General features: G+C 42.1%; 1 protein-coding gene across 2 annotated transcripts in view; it reads left to right on the forward strand.

Annotated features, from left to right (window-relative positions):
* Positions 1-5,946: 5,946 nt before the first annotated feature.
* The window catches only part of RSPH3 (radial spoke head 3), a 53,808-nt gene continuing 46,397 nt past the window's right edge, over positions 5,947-13,357 (forward strand). For both annotated transcript variants that reach the window (XR_007470582.1, XM_033403936.2), the window contains exons 1-2: positions 5,947-6,948; positions 11,684-11,771. Coding sequence is in view for 1 of the 2 variants with exons in the window: in XM_033403936.2 (XP_033259827.2) it covers positions 6,128-6,948; positions 11,684-11,771 (909 nt within the window). In the remaining variant the exon portion in view is untranslated. The remainder of the gene's footprint in view (positions 6,949-11,683; positions 11,772-13,357) is intronic.

Below are 13,357 nucleotides of genomic sequence, written 5' to 3' on the forward strand. Positions count from 1 at the left end.
TTCACCAAAATCAAGGTAATTTATAGCATCTACTTCTTCAGCTCTGTCTTCTCAACCTACGGGATGTTGTCATGTGGATGTCCCACAACCTTCGTAATATCAACATGTTCCCTATTAGGTGGAGGAAGCAAGCTGGAACCAAAGAGATAAAGACATCGTACAGAAGGAAAGAGGAAAGTAGGGGTGCCCACGTTGCTGTCATTCAAATCCCTGATTCCAGTGACGCCCGAAGCCCTCCCATCCCCGCAGCGCTGCCATTCCGGAAGTCACGTGAACCGCCCTTAGAAACATCAAAACATACCCTGCTTGCCAAGCAAGTTCAAACTGGGTTTCTACCACTTGGCATCAAGAGTCTTCACTAATATAACGGCCTAACGTTATACCTTCATTGCTATAAAGTTGGGCATAAATGATTTTTATAAAAATTGTTTTAAATCTTGTATTTACATTGCACTTCACCATTTTCTAAGCATCTCTGTTATACACATCTCTTTTGACGTGTAAAAATAATTGGGTGAGATGGGTAAAGGAGCCTCTACTCTGTTATTTTAAAATAATAATGAAAGATTAAAAAAAACAATAAGACAAAGAATCATTTAAATTTTGCCTGAGGTCACACAGCTAGTGAGCGCAAAACTGGAGTTGCACCCCAGTCTTCTCTCAATCCAGTGCTCTAAGTCCAGAATCCTGGCCCTCTGATACCCAGCCTCATGTTCAATGTGTCCCTTTAGGCCTGTGCACAGATGTTGAATATTCTAGAGAGACTGGCTCTTGAAAGGAAACCTTTCCCCAGTGTAAACAACTACCTTCTAATTGGCCTATTTTGTAAATGTGATTTTTTAAAAAAAAAAAACAGTATTTCCTTAATACCAGGTATGCTTGCGCTGCAATAATTTTACTTACCAGAAGATAATAAAGAATTAGTGACACCTTGTGGCAAAAACACATTAATTTGTGAGCTACTACCATCCATTTTCAGTTGAGAGACTTGTCCAAAGGCCTTATACCCTTCACTAAGTAGTTAAGACAATAGCAAAACTTCTGGAAAGAGTAATCTATGGTTGTAGACTCTGCTTCTCACAACTAAAACTGTCCTCCCCTTGTTCCACTTGGGCTCAGTTCCCACCACTTCACGGAAACTGCTATTTTTGTCAAGTTCACAGACAACTTCCATGTTGGCAAACCCAATGGTTACTTCTCAGTTCTCATCTTACTTAACTTCCCGTATTTGACCAGGCTGACCCCACCGGTCCTGAAACTTCTGGTTTCAGCAAGACCACACTGTTTCTTTTTAACTTCTAAAGTCTCCAAAGCCTCTACATGTTCATGAGCACCAAATTCTTATCTCTAGCCCCAACCTTTCCACCAAACTCCAGGCTCACATCTCTAGCCTACTCCCGTGATACATCCATTTGATGCCCAAAGCATTTCAGAATGAACATGCCCAAAACAGAACTCCTGATTTCCTACTCCTTCCACCCAGTCGGCTGCGTCTCTGTAAATGACATGATTATCACGTCATTTTGCTCAAGCCAAAAACTTAGCAGTCACCCTTTGTTCCTTTATTCCTCCCCTCCATCTAATCCATCAGTAAATTACCTAAATTCATTCTCCAAAGTATCCCAAACGCACCCCTTCTCTCCACCTTCCCTGCCATCACCCTGACTCAAGCCACACCCTCTCTCTAACCTGCAACGCCTTCCTGACTCATTTCGTACCCTTACCTCTTACAATCCTTTCTTCACAGAGCGATGGGTGACCTTTGTACCCGCTAACTCAGATCGGGTCATCCCCCCACCTTAAAACCTTTGAACAGCTCCCCATAATCCAAGGTCCTCCCCCATCCCACAAGGCCCTAACGGGCTTTGGCTCCTCACTACCTCTAAAAACTCACTGCCAAGCTCTCTTCCGCCTTCAGGACGGGACCGTGCACCAGCTCCTCCCCTCTGCCTGTGCTGCTGTCCCCCAAACTCCATGTGGTTGCTTCCTTCTTATGTCATACGGGTCTCAAGGTAAGTATTACCTCCTCAGGGCTTGTCTTAGAGCTAATCTAAAGCAGCTGCTCAGGCACTCCTTACCATAACACCCTGCTTTGTTTCCATCGCAGCTTTTATCATTCCCCCCAAATTTTCTTCTTTCTTGCTTTTTTGGTTTACTTGCCTGTTATCTGCCTCTACCTATCCCTAGCTCCCACTAAAGTGCCTGGTACAAGGAAGTTGCTTGATGTGTCTTGAATAATGAACTGTCATAAGTTCTCTCTTGCATTTTCTTACCTATGCTCAGAAAATTTCAGAAACCACAGCCATTCACTCATTTTTTAAAAACTCTAAAAGGATAAGATGCTTCCTTTTCTTTTCCTTGGAAAAACTATACATCTGTGCTATTCATTCATTCATTCACGCATTCACTCAACAAACTATTATAGACAAACATTACAAATAGGATACAATCCCTACCCTCAAGGAATTCATGGCCTAATTGTGGAGGCAAACATGTCAACACATCATTATGAATATCACTTGATAAGTAAAAGATAGAAATTGCTTGAGGACTATGGAGAGTCTAACAATATTTGAGACTGGAAAAACAGGCAGTAACCAGACAGTGAAGGCTCAGCATGTTTAAGGAGTTTGAACTCATAGGGCAAAGTGGTGACAGAAATATTTGAGGAGGGAACTAGCACGGTCAGAGTTGCACTTCAGATAGATCATTCTCTGATTGCACAGAAGATACAACTTAGGCTGTATGGGTCTCGTCAAAGGCTGGTAAGAATAGTAAGAATGCAAAGAAGAGGACTCAGAATCAAGAAGCATTTAGGAGGTAAAATGGGCACGGCTTGGTGATTATTTGGGAGATACATATATATATATGAGAGAGAGAGAGATACACAGCAAAAGAGGTGGAGGGATGGGAAGAGAACAACCACCGTAAGCTGATATGTTAGTGCACAGGTTCTAGAGTCAGACAGATAAGGGTTTAAATCTTGGTTCGGTCACTTACTTGCTGTATGACATTAACATCCTTAAGCTTCAATTTCCTTGTAAGTTAAATATAAACAATATGACAACTAACCTCAAAGGGTCATTGTATGAAATCACATATGCAAAGTGCTTAGCATAGCGCCTGCTATATCAGAAACCTCCATGAATTGTTAAGGGGTTTTAAAATTACAGATCCTCCTCGACTTACAATGGGGTTATGTCTCAAGAAACCCATCGTAAGTTGAAAATATCATAAGTTGAAAACGCATAACCTAACAAACATCACAGCTTATCCTAGCCTACCTTAAACGTGCTCAGAACATTTACATTAGCCTACAGTTGGGCAAAACCATCTAACACAAAGCCTATTTTACAATAAAGTATTGAAAACTTCATGTAATTTGTGGAACACCTTACTGGAAGTAAAAAACAGAATGGCTGTAACTGTATCAGTTGTTGACTCTCCTATCATGCCTCACGGGGAGCTGTGGGTCACTGTCTCTGCCCAGCATCATGAGAGAGGATGGTCCCACATACTGCTAACCTGGGAAGAGATCTAAATTCAAAGTAAGGTTTCTACTGGATGCTATTGCTTTCACAACATTGTAAAGCCAAAAAATCATAAGTCGAACCACTGTCATTGGGGACCATCTGTATTACCAATCTACCTGAATCTGTGATCATATACCTACTTTTTCTCCAATGCTATGGATGAACTGTCCATGCTTCTAGACAAGGTCAATCCCTCTACTTGTGGGTAAGAGCCCATCCCTTCTTGCCTACATCCTTACATCCATTCCCTCTCTCTCCTACATCATCCATTCTGCCCTCTCTACTGAATCACTCCTTTAAATAAACACATATACAGTTAATTCTCCCATTAAAAAATAGAAAACCTTCTCTTGACCCAACTTCCTTTTAGCTACCACCTTAGTTCCTTCTTTTCCTTTGTGGCAAACCTCCTTGAGTCACAAATTTCTCTCCTCCCATTCTCTTCTGAATCCATTATAACTGACCTTTCTTCTCCATAACTCTACTGAAGGTGTGCTTTCCCAGATCACCTCTATGTTGCTAGATCCAATGTTCACAACTTGCTTAACTTCTGAATAGGATCAGACATCGCTGACTACTCCCTTCTCCTTGAAACACTTTCATCACTCGACTCCCAGGTGACCAAACTGTCTTCAATTTCCTCCATCTCTCTGATCACCTTTTTCAGTCTCCTTTGCTTATTCCTTAACTTTCCAACCTCTAAATATGCTCAAGGCTCATCTCTCTATACTCCCTTGATAATCTCATCAAGCCTCATGGCTTTAAATGCCACCTATATGCTATTGAGTCAAAAATCCACATCTCTACTCTGGACCAATCCCCTGAAACCCTAGACTCCCATATCCAACTCCTACTCAACATCTCTACATTCAGATGACTAACACGTCTCTCAAGCTTAATGTGCCCAAAACTGAGCTTCCAATGCTGCCCCCGCAATCTGCTCCTTCCCAGTGTTCCCTGTATCAGTAAACGGAAACTTCATTCTTGGCATAACTTCTAGCTATGACTTAGTAGCTTGAATCAAACAAACACTTCTATAGGAATTAGGAATATCTGTTGCTGAAAAGAAAAATAAAACCAAAGGATAAGAGTAAAACAAAAACCAAGAAAAGCTGAAAAAACAAAACAAAACAAAAACCACACAGGCGATTTGAAGACACTGGAGAGCAACCAAGCCAGTGAGGACATAAGGGATTGGGATCCCAGGGAGAAGAAAAATACATAGTGATAGAGAACTTCTCCATTGCTTTTTCTCCTGGGGCATTTACTGAGTTTCTGAGCACAGCACTTAGTGCAAGCAGAAAGCAGTGACCCAGAAGTGTCAGGAGTCTTTCAGATCTGGGAAGATAAAAGCTAGAGTTGAGAACTTTAGACAGGTCTTAAAGGGACAAGACCCCAGAGACAGGGGGACCACAGAGAAGTAAATTGGACAATTTGCTTGACAATTTGCTTAATTTCCTTTTATCTTTGAGACATTTGGTTAATTCTAATCTGCAAGGACACTAGAAATCAAGATACCAAGCAGGTGCTAAGTGGTCAAAAAGCTAAGTAGACCTTTCCACAATCTCACAGAGCTGGGAATACAAACTTACAGAGTTCAAGGCCCCCCAAGATGGGGACCCGTTAAAATGCTAGGTTTTCTGTTGAGATTCTTAGAGGCCTATGGTCTGGAATAAGGGAAAACCAGAAATCGATCAGTCCTCCCAAAGCCTGAATCCTTTATTAAATGTCAACTCTGCCAGCTGAGTAAAATTAAATCCTCTGAAGAAAAACAACATAAGCCAGAGCGTCTCTGCATTTTTTTCTACACAATGCCCGACATTTAATCAAAACCCTTAGAGTCATCTTTAACTCGTTTCTTTCTCTAGCCCCCCACTTCTAGTCCATCTGTTTCTATGCACATCAGACACAATTTAAATGTCACTTTCTCCTTTGGCCCATTCAGAAACCACCTCAAAATTAAGAGATCAGACCTAAAATCTTCATTCAGTGTTTTTACCTCTCGCATTTACCATATACCTTTATGTTAGTGTTTATACAATGCCTACATCTGCTTTAGACCATAAGCTTCAAAGCACAGGAGGGATCTCGATCTTAATAGAATGCCTTATCATTTACGAGATACAGTTCTACCAATTTTACTCTTAACTCTTTTAATCCTCATGACAAACTCTTAAGAGATAAATTCTATTACCCCTATTTTGCAAATTAGCAAGATGAAGCACAAAAACATTACCTTGCCAGAGGTTACAGGGCTAGTACGTTGCAGAACCTGCATTTAAATCCACACAGCACTTAACTGAATTGAAGAACGCAAACGCAAATGCAAATAACCGATCGCTCAGGGATGCCTAAACTTCACTTACACAAACCAATATTCCTACATTGCCAGTACTAAAACCAATCCATTGCGTTTCTAAGGGCAGACTCACCCCATGATGCTTCATTCTTCAGGGCAAAGGGGGCCTAAAAGACTCAAGAAAGTGCCCACCCTTTCCCAAAATGAGACGTCGGTGGGGCAGGCCTTCACGCTCCGTGCGCCCGAGGGTCCCTTGTAGGACTAGCAACAGAGCGGTAAGCAGAGAAGGCGGAGAATGCAGACCAGCTGCGGAGGACGGCGGCAGGCGGCCCCTGGGGCGGGAGAGGTGGCGGTGCTGGGAGGCACCAGGGAAGCCCTGGCCCGGCCCTGGCACGTAACAGAGCTAGGAGCCCGGGTGCCACGCGTGTGCGACCGTAGGTGGACAGCCCGAAGTAGAGGCGCGGCGTCACTGCCGGGAGAAGCAGCCGAGGGCGGCCCCCGAGGAACGAGGCCTGGGAGAACGGCGCCAACACAGGCCCCGCAAAGCCACACTCAAAAGTGGGACCGGGGACCACGCCGTCCTCCTCAAGCCTCCGCGGGGGTCTGCCACGCCCGCCTCCTTCACGCGCAGGTGCATCTACAAGGTAGACTTGGGTGGGCGGAGTCAAGACCGGAAATGCCCCGGCGCACTGGTCTTCCCCCGAAACCCTCCAGCAGGAACTTCCCTGAGGTCCCGCTTCCAGCCGGAACGCTGGGTTGCTGGGCAACCGGTGCGGGTGGCGCCGGCGGGCTCAGTGCTGCACCGAGTAAGCCGAGTGTAGCTCCCACCTCCTGCCCTGGCAACTTCCCGTCCCGCCCGCTTCCCTTCTTGCCGCCTCTCCTTGCGTCGCGGAATCCCTGCCCTTGGCACTACGTGCACCTCTCCGGCTCCCACGACACTTTTGTGGCCACCTGCTTCGAACCCAAACTTCACCGAAAGCGAAGCGGTCTGACCCTGGGCGTGGCCTGCACGTTGACGGACCGCGCCTCTCCAGCCATGGCCACCTACACCTACACCAGCCGGCCCCGGGCCCTGCCTGGCCGGCGCCGCTGTTACCGGGACGACCAGATGCAGCAGTGAGTGAGCCAACCAACCCCTCTGTGGTCTCCACCCCCACCCCCCCACGTCCCGGGGCCGCGGGGTCCTGGCCCCTTCGCCCTGGCAAAACCTGCCTATGCTGCTTTCCCTTCTCTACACTCTGCGAAATATAAAATTTCCTCCCCTAAAGAACTCTCCCGTGGTGTGGAGAACTGAAGCAAGAAAGGGCAAGAAATCATGCTGGCATGATTGATAACATGTGGACGGAACCGACTTATTTCACTAAGTTTGAGTCAAGTCATGTTTACTGTTGGCCGACTATGTGCCATGCAAGCACCTTCTAGGGGCATTTACAGACATTTTCTTACGTAGTCCCCAGTGCTGTGACCTTGGTCTATAACTCCATTATGCAAATGAAGAAACTGAGGTAAAAAGGTGTCACACAGGGCTTCCCTGGTGGCGCAGTGGTTGAGAGTCCGCCTGCCGATGCAGGGGACACGGGTTCGTGCCCCGGTCCGGGAGGATCCCACATGCCGCAGAGCGGCTGGGCCCGTGAGCCATGGCCGCTGAGCCTGCGCGTCTGGAGCCTGTGCTCCGCAACGGGAGAGGCCACAACAGTGAGAGGCCCGCGTACAGCAAAAAAAAAAGGTGTCACACACAATAGCGTGTCCAAAATGGGAGCCAACTAAAGCTGTTTCCACAGCAGTCTTTGGACAGGAATCAGGTTATCCTAACATGCTGGACCCCAAATTGTACTTTTACATTCATCAGTATTTTCAAATATTCAAATATCCATATTTGGAAAGGGCGTTAAACGTTATGGTTCTCTTAAAGTTCTTGCCGTAAGCCTCAAATTTTGGAATCAGCAGAACTTTACAAGAATTCAGGCTCCATGCAAGCAGGAACCTTTGTGACTTTTGTTCACTTAAGACTCTGCCTGACACATAGCACTCAGCACAAATTGTTGAATTAATGGCTGAACAGGAGCAGTGTAGCTCTTGATGCTTATTTCAAACAGAGTCTAAATTCATAATTATCTTATTCTGACAATAAAGACTTTTTTTTTTTTTTTCTTTTTTGCTGTACGCGGGCCTCTCACTGTTGTGGCCTCTCCCATTGCGGAGCACAGGCTCCGGACGCGCAGGCTCAGCGGCCATGGCTCACGGGCCCAGCCACTCCGCGGCACGTGGGATCTTCCCGGACCGGGGCACGAACCCGCGTCCCCTGCATCGACAGGCGGACTCCCAACCACTGCGCCACCAGGGAGGCCCAAGACTTCTTTTATAATAAATGTCTACCACTTTAAGAAAGCCAAAACAAGGAAATTTAAATTTAAATTATTTATATTATAAAAGGATTCAATTTTAAAAGGGACTCCTTTGAGAAATACTTCCCGGTGCCTTTAAGTGGTTGCTTACAAATCCTTCCTATTAAATCACACCAACAGTTGAAATAAGAATCAATGGTGGTTCATTAGGAACAATTTCTTTTTTTTTATAGAGTTGGTTGATTGGTATATTCAAGTAATCTGTTGATTCAAGCCTTTGGAAGGAGTTCTTTTATATTATGTCTTTGATTTTTCAGTTTAAAATTATCCTTATTGGTGATTTTCAATTTATAAAAGTAATATATGCTTGTTGAAGCAAATGAAGAATACAAAATAAGGGGGAATAAAGGCAGAGTTAATTATCTCCCACCGACCTCTACTCCCACTTTCTTGTTGTAACCAAATTTAACAATCTTGGGCTTCCCTGGTGGCGCAGTGGTTAAGAATCCGCCTGCCAACGCAGGGGACATGGGTTCGATCCTCCCCTGGTCCGGGAAGATCCCACATGCCGCAGAGCAGGTAAGCCCGTGCGCCACACCTACTGAGCCTGCGCTCTAGAGCCCGTGAGCCACAACTACTGAGCCCACACACCACAACTACTGAAGCCTGCGCGCCTAGAGCCCGTGCTCCGCAGCAAGAGAAGCCACAGCAATGAGCCCATGCACCACAACGAAGAGTAGCCCCCGCTCACCACAACTAGAGAAAGCCCGTGCACAGCAAAGAAGACCCAATGCAGCCAAAATAAATAAATTTTTAAAAAATCTTATTCTTCCACACCTCCTTGCTTGTTCACTCATACAGGAGCATATGCACATATGTATAGAAGGTTTATTTCCAAAGTAGAATCATACTACACACATTAATCTGCAGTTGGCTTCCCCCTATTTTATAAGCTCTAATTCCTTTTTTCCCTAATTTTTTTATGTATACATGCACATACATATCTAATCTTTTAATAATTATCCTATCACTCATGCCTGTGGGTTTTCTTAGTACAGCCTTATTCCCCAGCCCCTTCCCTTGCAAACCTACTCTCCCTCTCCTGCCCCCAAACCATGTTAATGACTTTGAATGAATACTTCTGTACTTTTCTCCAGGCTCACATGTTTATGTACACGTGTATAAATATATACATACACATACACAGCTACAAGGGCTTTACTTCATAGCAGTGGTAACATACACAGTTCTCAACATCTTCCTTCACTCACTTAATTCTTTGTGGAAATTCCTCCAATTATTTTTAATAGCAGCATGATATCCCCTGATACCATATGTTATTAAAATTTTCCACTATTGATAGATATTCAGTTCACTTCAAGTTTTTACCACAAAGAAGGAAGTTTCAGTAAATAGCCTTATGTACTGGCTTTTATATATCTATGACGCAGATTCCCAGGGTGGGATTGTTAAGTCATGTGTTTTTTTAATACAGACAAATGGAACAAAATATCTTTCCTCCAGAAATGTTTAAACGTATCCTTTTTCCCACATCCTCTCCAGCAATAGGTGTTATGGACTTTTTTTTCTTTTTGTCTTTGATATCATAAAAACAAAACCAAAATTTATCCTCACTATCACTTTTAATTAGCACTAGGAGGCTTTAATCAAGTAAGCATTATGTTTGGATTTTTCCATTCTGAAAGATCACTGGCTACAGTGGATAGAAATGTTGGAAAGAAATGTTGTTCCACACAGTTAAGAGACTAAGAGACTTCTGCAACAGTCCCAGTAAACGATAGTGGTGGCAGTGAGCAGTGGATGGATACCAGAAAGATTTGGGGGGTAGAATCAATAGGATTTGCTGGTTGTAGAAAATGGGGAAGAGGCAAGAGTCATGGATGACTCCCAGGCTTCTAAACCAATTGGGTGATTAGTAGTACCATTTAATGAAATAGAGAACACTACAGAAGTAACAAGTTGGAGTGGGAAAATGATAATTAGTTCAATTTTGAGGTTGCCTTTGAGACATTTGAGTGAGATGTCATCAGGCATGTCAACTGGCTGTACAGTCTGGAGCTCAGAGGAGAGTTCTGAGCTAAAGATAAAATTGGGAGTTTTAGGTATATGGACATTAAGTGAAGCCTTGAGAGTGGATGAGGTCAACTCAGGACAAGAGAAGACTGAATCATAAGGAAATTCTTCAGTGGGGGGAACTAGCAAATACCTGGCTGAGAAAGGAGTCAGAGAAAAAGCAGAAGAGCGTTCAGAATAATATGGTGGTATCAGGGAGGCCTGGGATGGAGAGCACTTCAGCGGGGAAGTGGCCGGCTGAGCCGAACACTGTCCAGGAGTCGAGTAAGATGAGCAGTGAAGCATGTCTGGGTTTTGAGTAATATGATGCCAGGCTATCAGGTAGTGGTTTCAGTATGTGATAAACAAGCAATTTACTACCCCTAACAGAATCATTTCTGAGAGAGTACTGTTATTGGTACAGGTCGCTATTTGGTTTCATAACCACAAATGGCATATCGTCTACAGAATTTCAAATGAAAATATCAGCTGTGTATTTTTCACTATTGATCATTCTGACCTCTGAAGTTAAAATTTTATTAATATTTTAAAAATATCATTTTAAAATATCTTGGAGGTTAAAGAACAATAATAAATGTAACTTATGTTTTAAGCCTGATTCTGTTAATGTAACTTTTCAATTCTGGAATCAAAATGTTTTCAGTCCTTTAGAGCAAGCCCCATTTCACCTGGGCTCTTTTCAGGTTTGTTAAGTAGTCTAACAGATTTGCATCCTAAATCTAGCTCCACCTCTCACTAGCTAGGTGACCTTGGTCAGATTCCTTTCTGGGTTTACTTTCTCTTCAGTCAAATGGCAACCATCATTCCCAACTTGAAGCTTATTGTGAGCAATAAATAATATCTGTGAAGCACCTGGCTTTATAATAAACATTCCATTTGTCTCCTTACTTTATGGACTGTGCTAAAAAAAAAATCAATTAAAGTATTTTCATCTTAAATGAAAATATTTTCATTTCTAAATCCTATTAAAAATGAGTTGACTTCAGACAGAGAAAGACAAATATGACATCACTTATATGTGGAATCTAAAGAAGTGATACAATTGAACTTATTAACAGAACAGAAATAGACTCACAGACATAGAAAACAAACTTATGATTACCAAAGGGGAAAGGGGGGAGAGGAATAAATTGGGAATTTGGGGTTAACAGATACACATTACTATATATGAAATAGATAAACAACAAGGACCTACTATATAGCACAGGGAACTACATTCAATATCTTGTAATACCTTATAATGGAAAAGAATCTGAAAAAATATATATATATGTATAATTGAATCACTTTGCTGTACACCTGAAACTAACACAACACTGTAAATCAAGTATACTTCAATTTTAAAAAATGAATTGACTTCATAGATACCAATACTCTATTACAGTCATTATTTAGAATTTGCTTTTTTACAGAGCTGAAGAACCTATGCATTACGGAAACATAATGTATGACAGAAGGGTGATCCGAGGCAACACTTATGCTCTGCAGACAGTACCACTGGTAAGTATAATTTGAATAGTATAACACAGAGCGTTCTTGTGGTGAAGGACCAATTTTTGTTTCTTTTAATTTCTAATCTGTTATAGACTAACACATTTATGAAATAAAATAAAGATGAATTGCTAGAAAAATGAAATGAAAAAAAAAAAAAGACATGCAAAATACAAACCAGATAGTGGTTGCCAGGGATGGGGGAATAGGGAGTAGTTATTTAATGGGTATGGAGTTTCCTTTTACAAGATGAAAAGAGTTCTGGAGATGGATGGTGGTGACGGTTGCACAATGTGAATGTAGTTAATGCCACTGAACTGTGCACTTAAAAATGGTTAAGATGGTAAATTTTATGTTATGTGTATTTTACCACAATTAAAAGTATTTTTAAAAATACAAACCCCAATTTTTTACTAGGTTAATAGAACTGTGGAGATCTATTCTAAAAGTTTCCAAATGTTTACTCTCAGTTTCTATAATTAAATTGTTATAGACCAGTTCAAATAGCTCACAGACAACACGAGTCTGAGGACCACACTTTCAGTAGCACTGGTCTAATATATTTAGGTTTGTTTAAATTATCTCATGCTCCAATACTGTTATCATTATTTAATCAAAAAGTCTGAATTATGCTTCTTTTCTTTAGTTCACTCAACAAATATTTATTGAGTTTTAAGTCCTGTGCTGGGTATGTAGGATACAGAGATGAGTAAGATATAGTGTGATATTAAGAATGATTTCTTGGGGATTGACATATGTGCTCTAATATGTATAAAATAGATAACTAATAAGAACCTGCTGTATTAAAAAAATTAAATTTAAAAAAAGAATGATTTCTTGGCACAGAAATGAAATATAGTTAACTTGTAAACACTATTTGACATATAAATGCTTAACACCACATGGGATGTATGGGATGTTAGACATTCTGAATCAGCATATATCAAAATCACCTAGAAAACTCAAAAATATATATGCTTCAGCATACCATGCATCTACTGCATTAGAACCTCCAAAAGTTGGACATAGGGGTATGTAGTATTAATAAACTTCCCTGGGCCATTCTGGTACAGCCAGTTCAGGGGCCAGCATTTAGAAACAATAGCTCAAACATGTGATATAGACATGTTCCAGCATTTTCTTGTGGCAGTAGCAATGAATACTGCCAGACCTCAAACAAGAGTAGAATGGAGAATCACTGCTTTTTTAGTCCTTTTTAAAAAAATTAATATTATGATGATTTGGTACATTTTTTTTTAGTTCTTTAGTCAGTTCATCAACACCTCACTTTAAAAGTATACTCAGACTTCCAGTTCCAGACATGTAGGAATTCACCAATTCCTTCCTATTCCTCCTTTTACAACTAAAAAACCCTGGATGTAGCACCACAAACAAACAGGAAGATTCTGAAAGGTAGAAAGAAGAAAGTGGACTGGCTAGGAACCTCTGGACTTGAACAACATGGCAATGAGTCCATGGGTTTTCTTTTTGCCTCTCACATATCCCAGAGTGCCAGAGAAGCCTGCAACCTGCAACCACGAACACCCTGGAACCTGGCACACCCTAAGAAAAGCCTGCTCCCTCTGTCCAAAGGT

This window comes from Orcinus orca, chromosome 12 (genome assembly GCF_937001465.1).
Source record: "Orcinus orca chromosome 12, mOrcOrc1.1, whole genome shotgun sequence".
NCBI lineage: Eukaryota > Metazoa > Chordata > Mammalia > Artiodactyla > Delphinidae > Orcinus > Orcinus orca.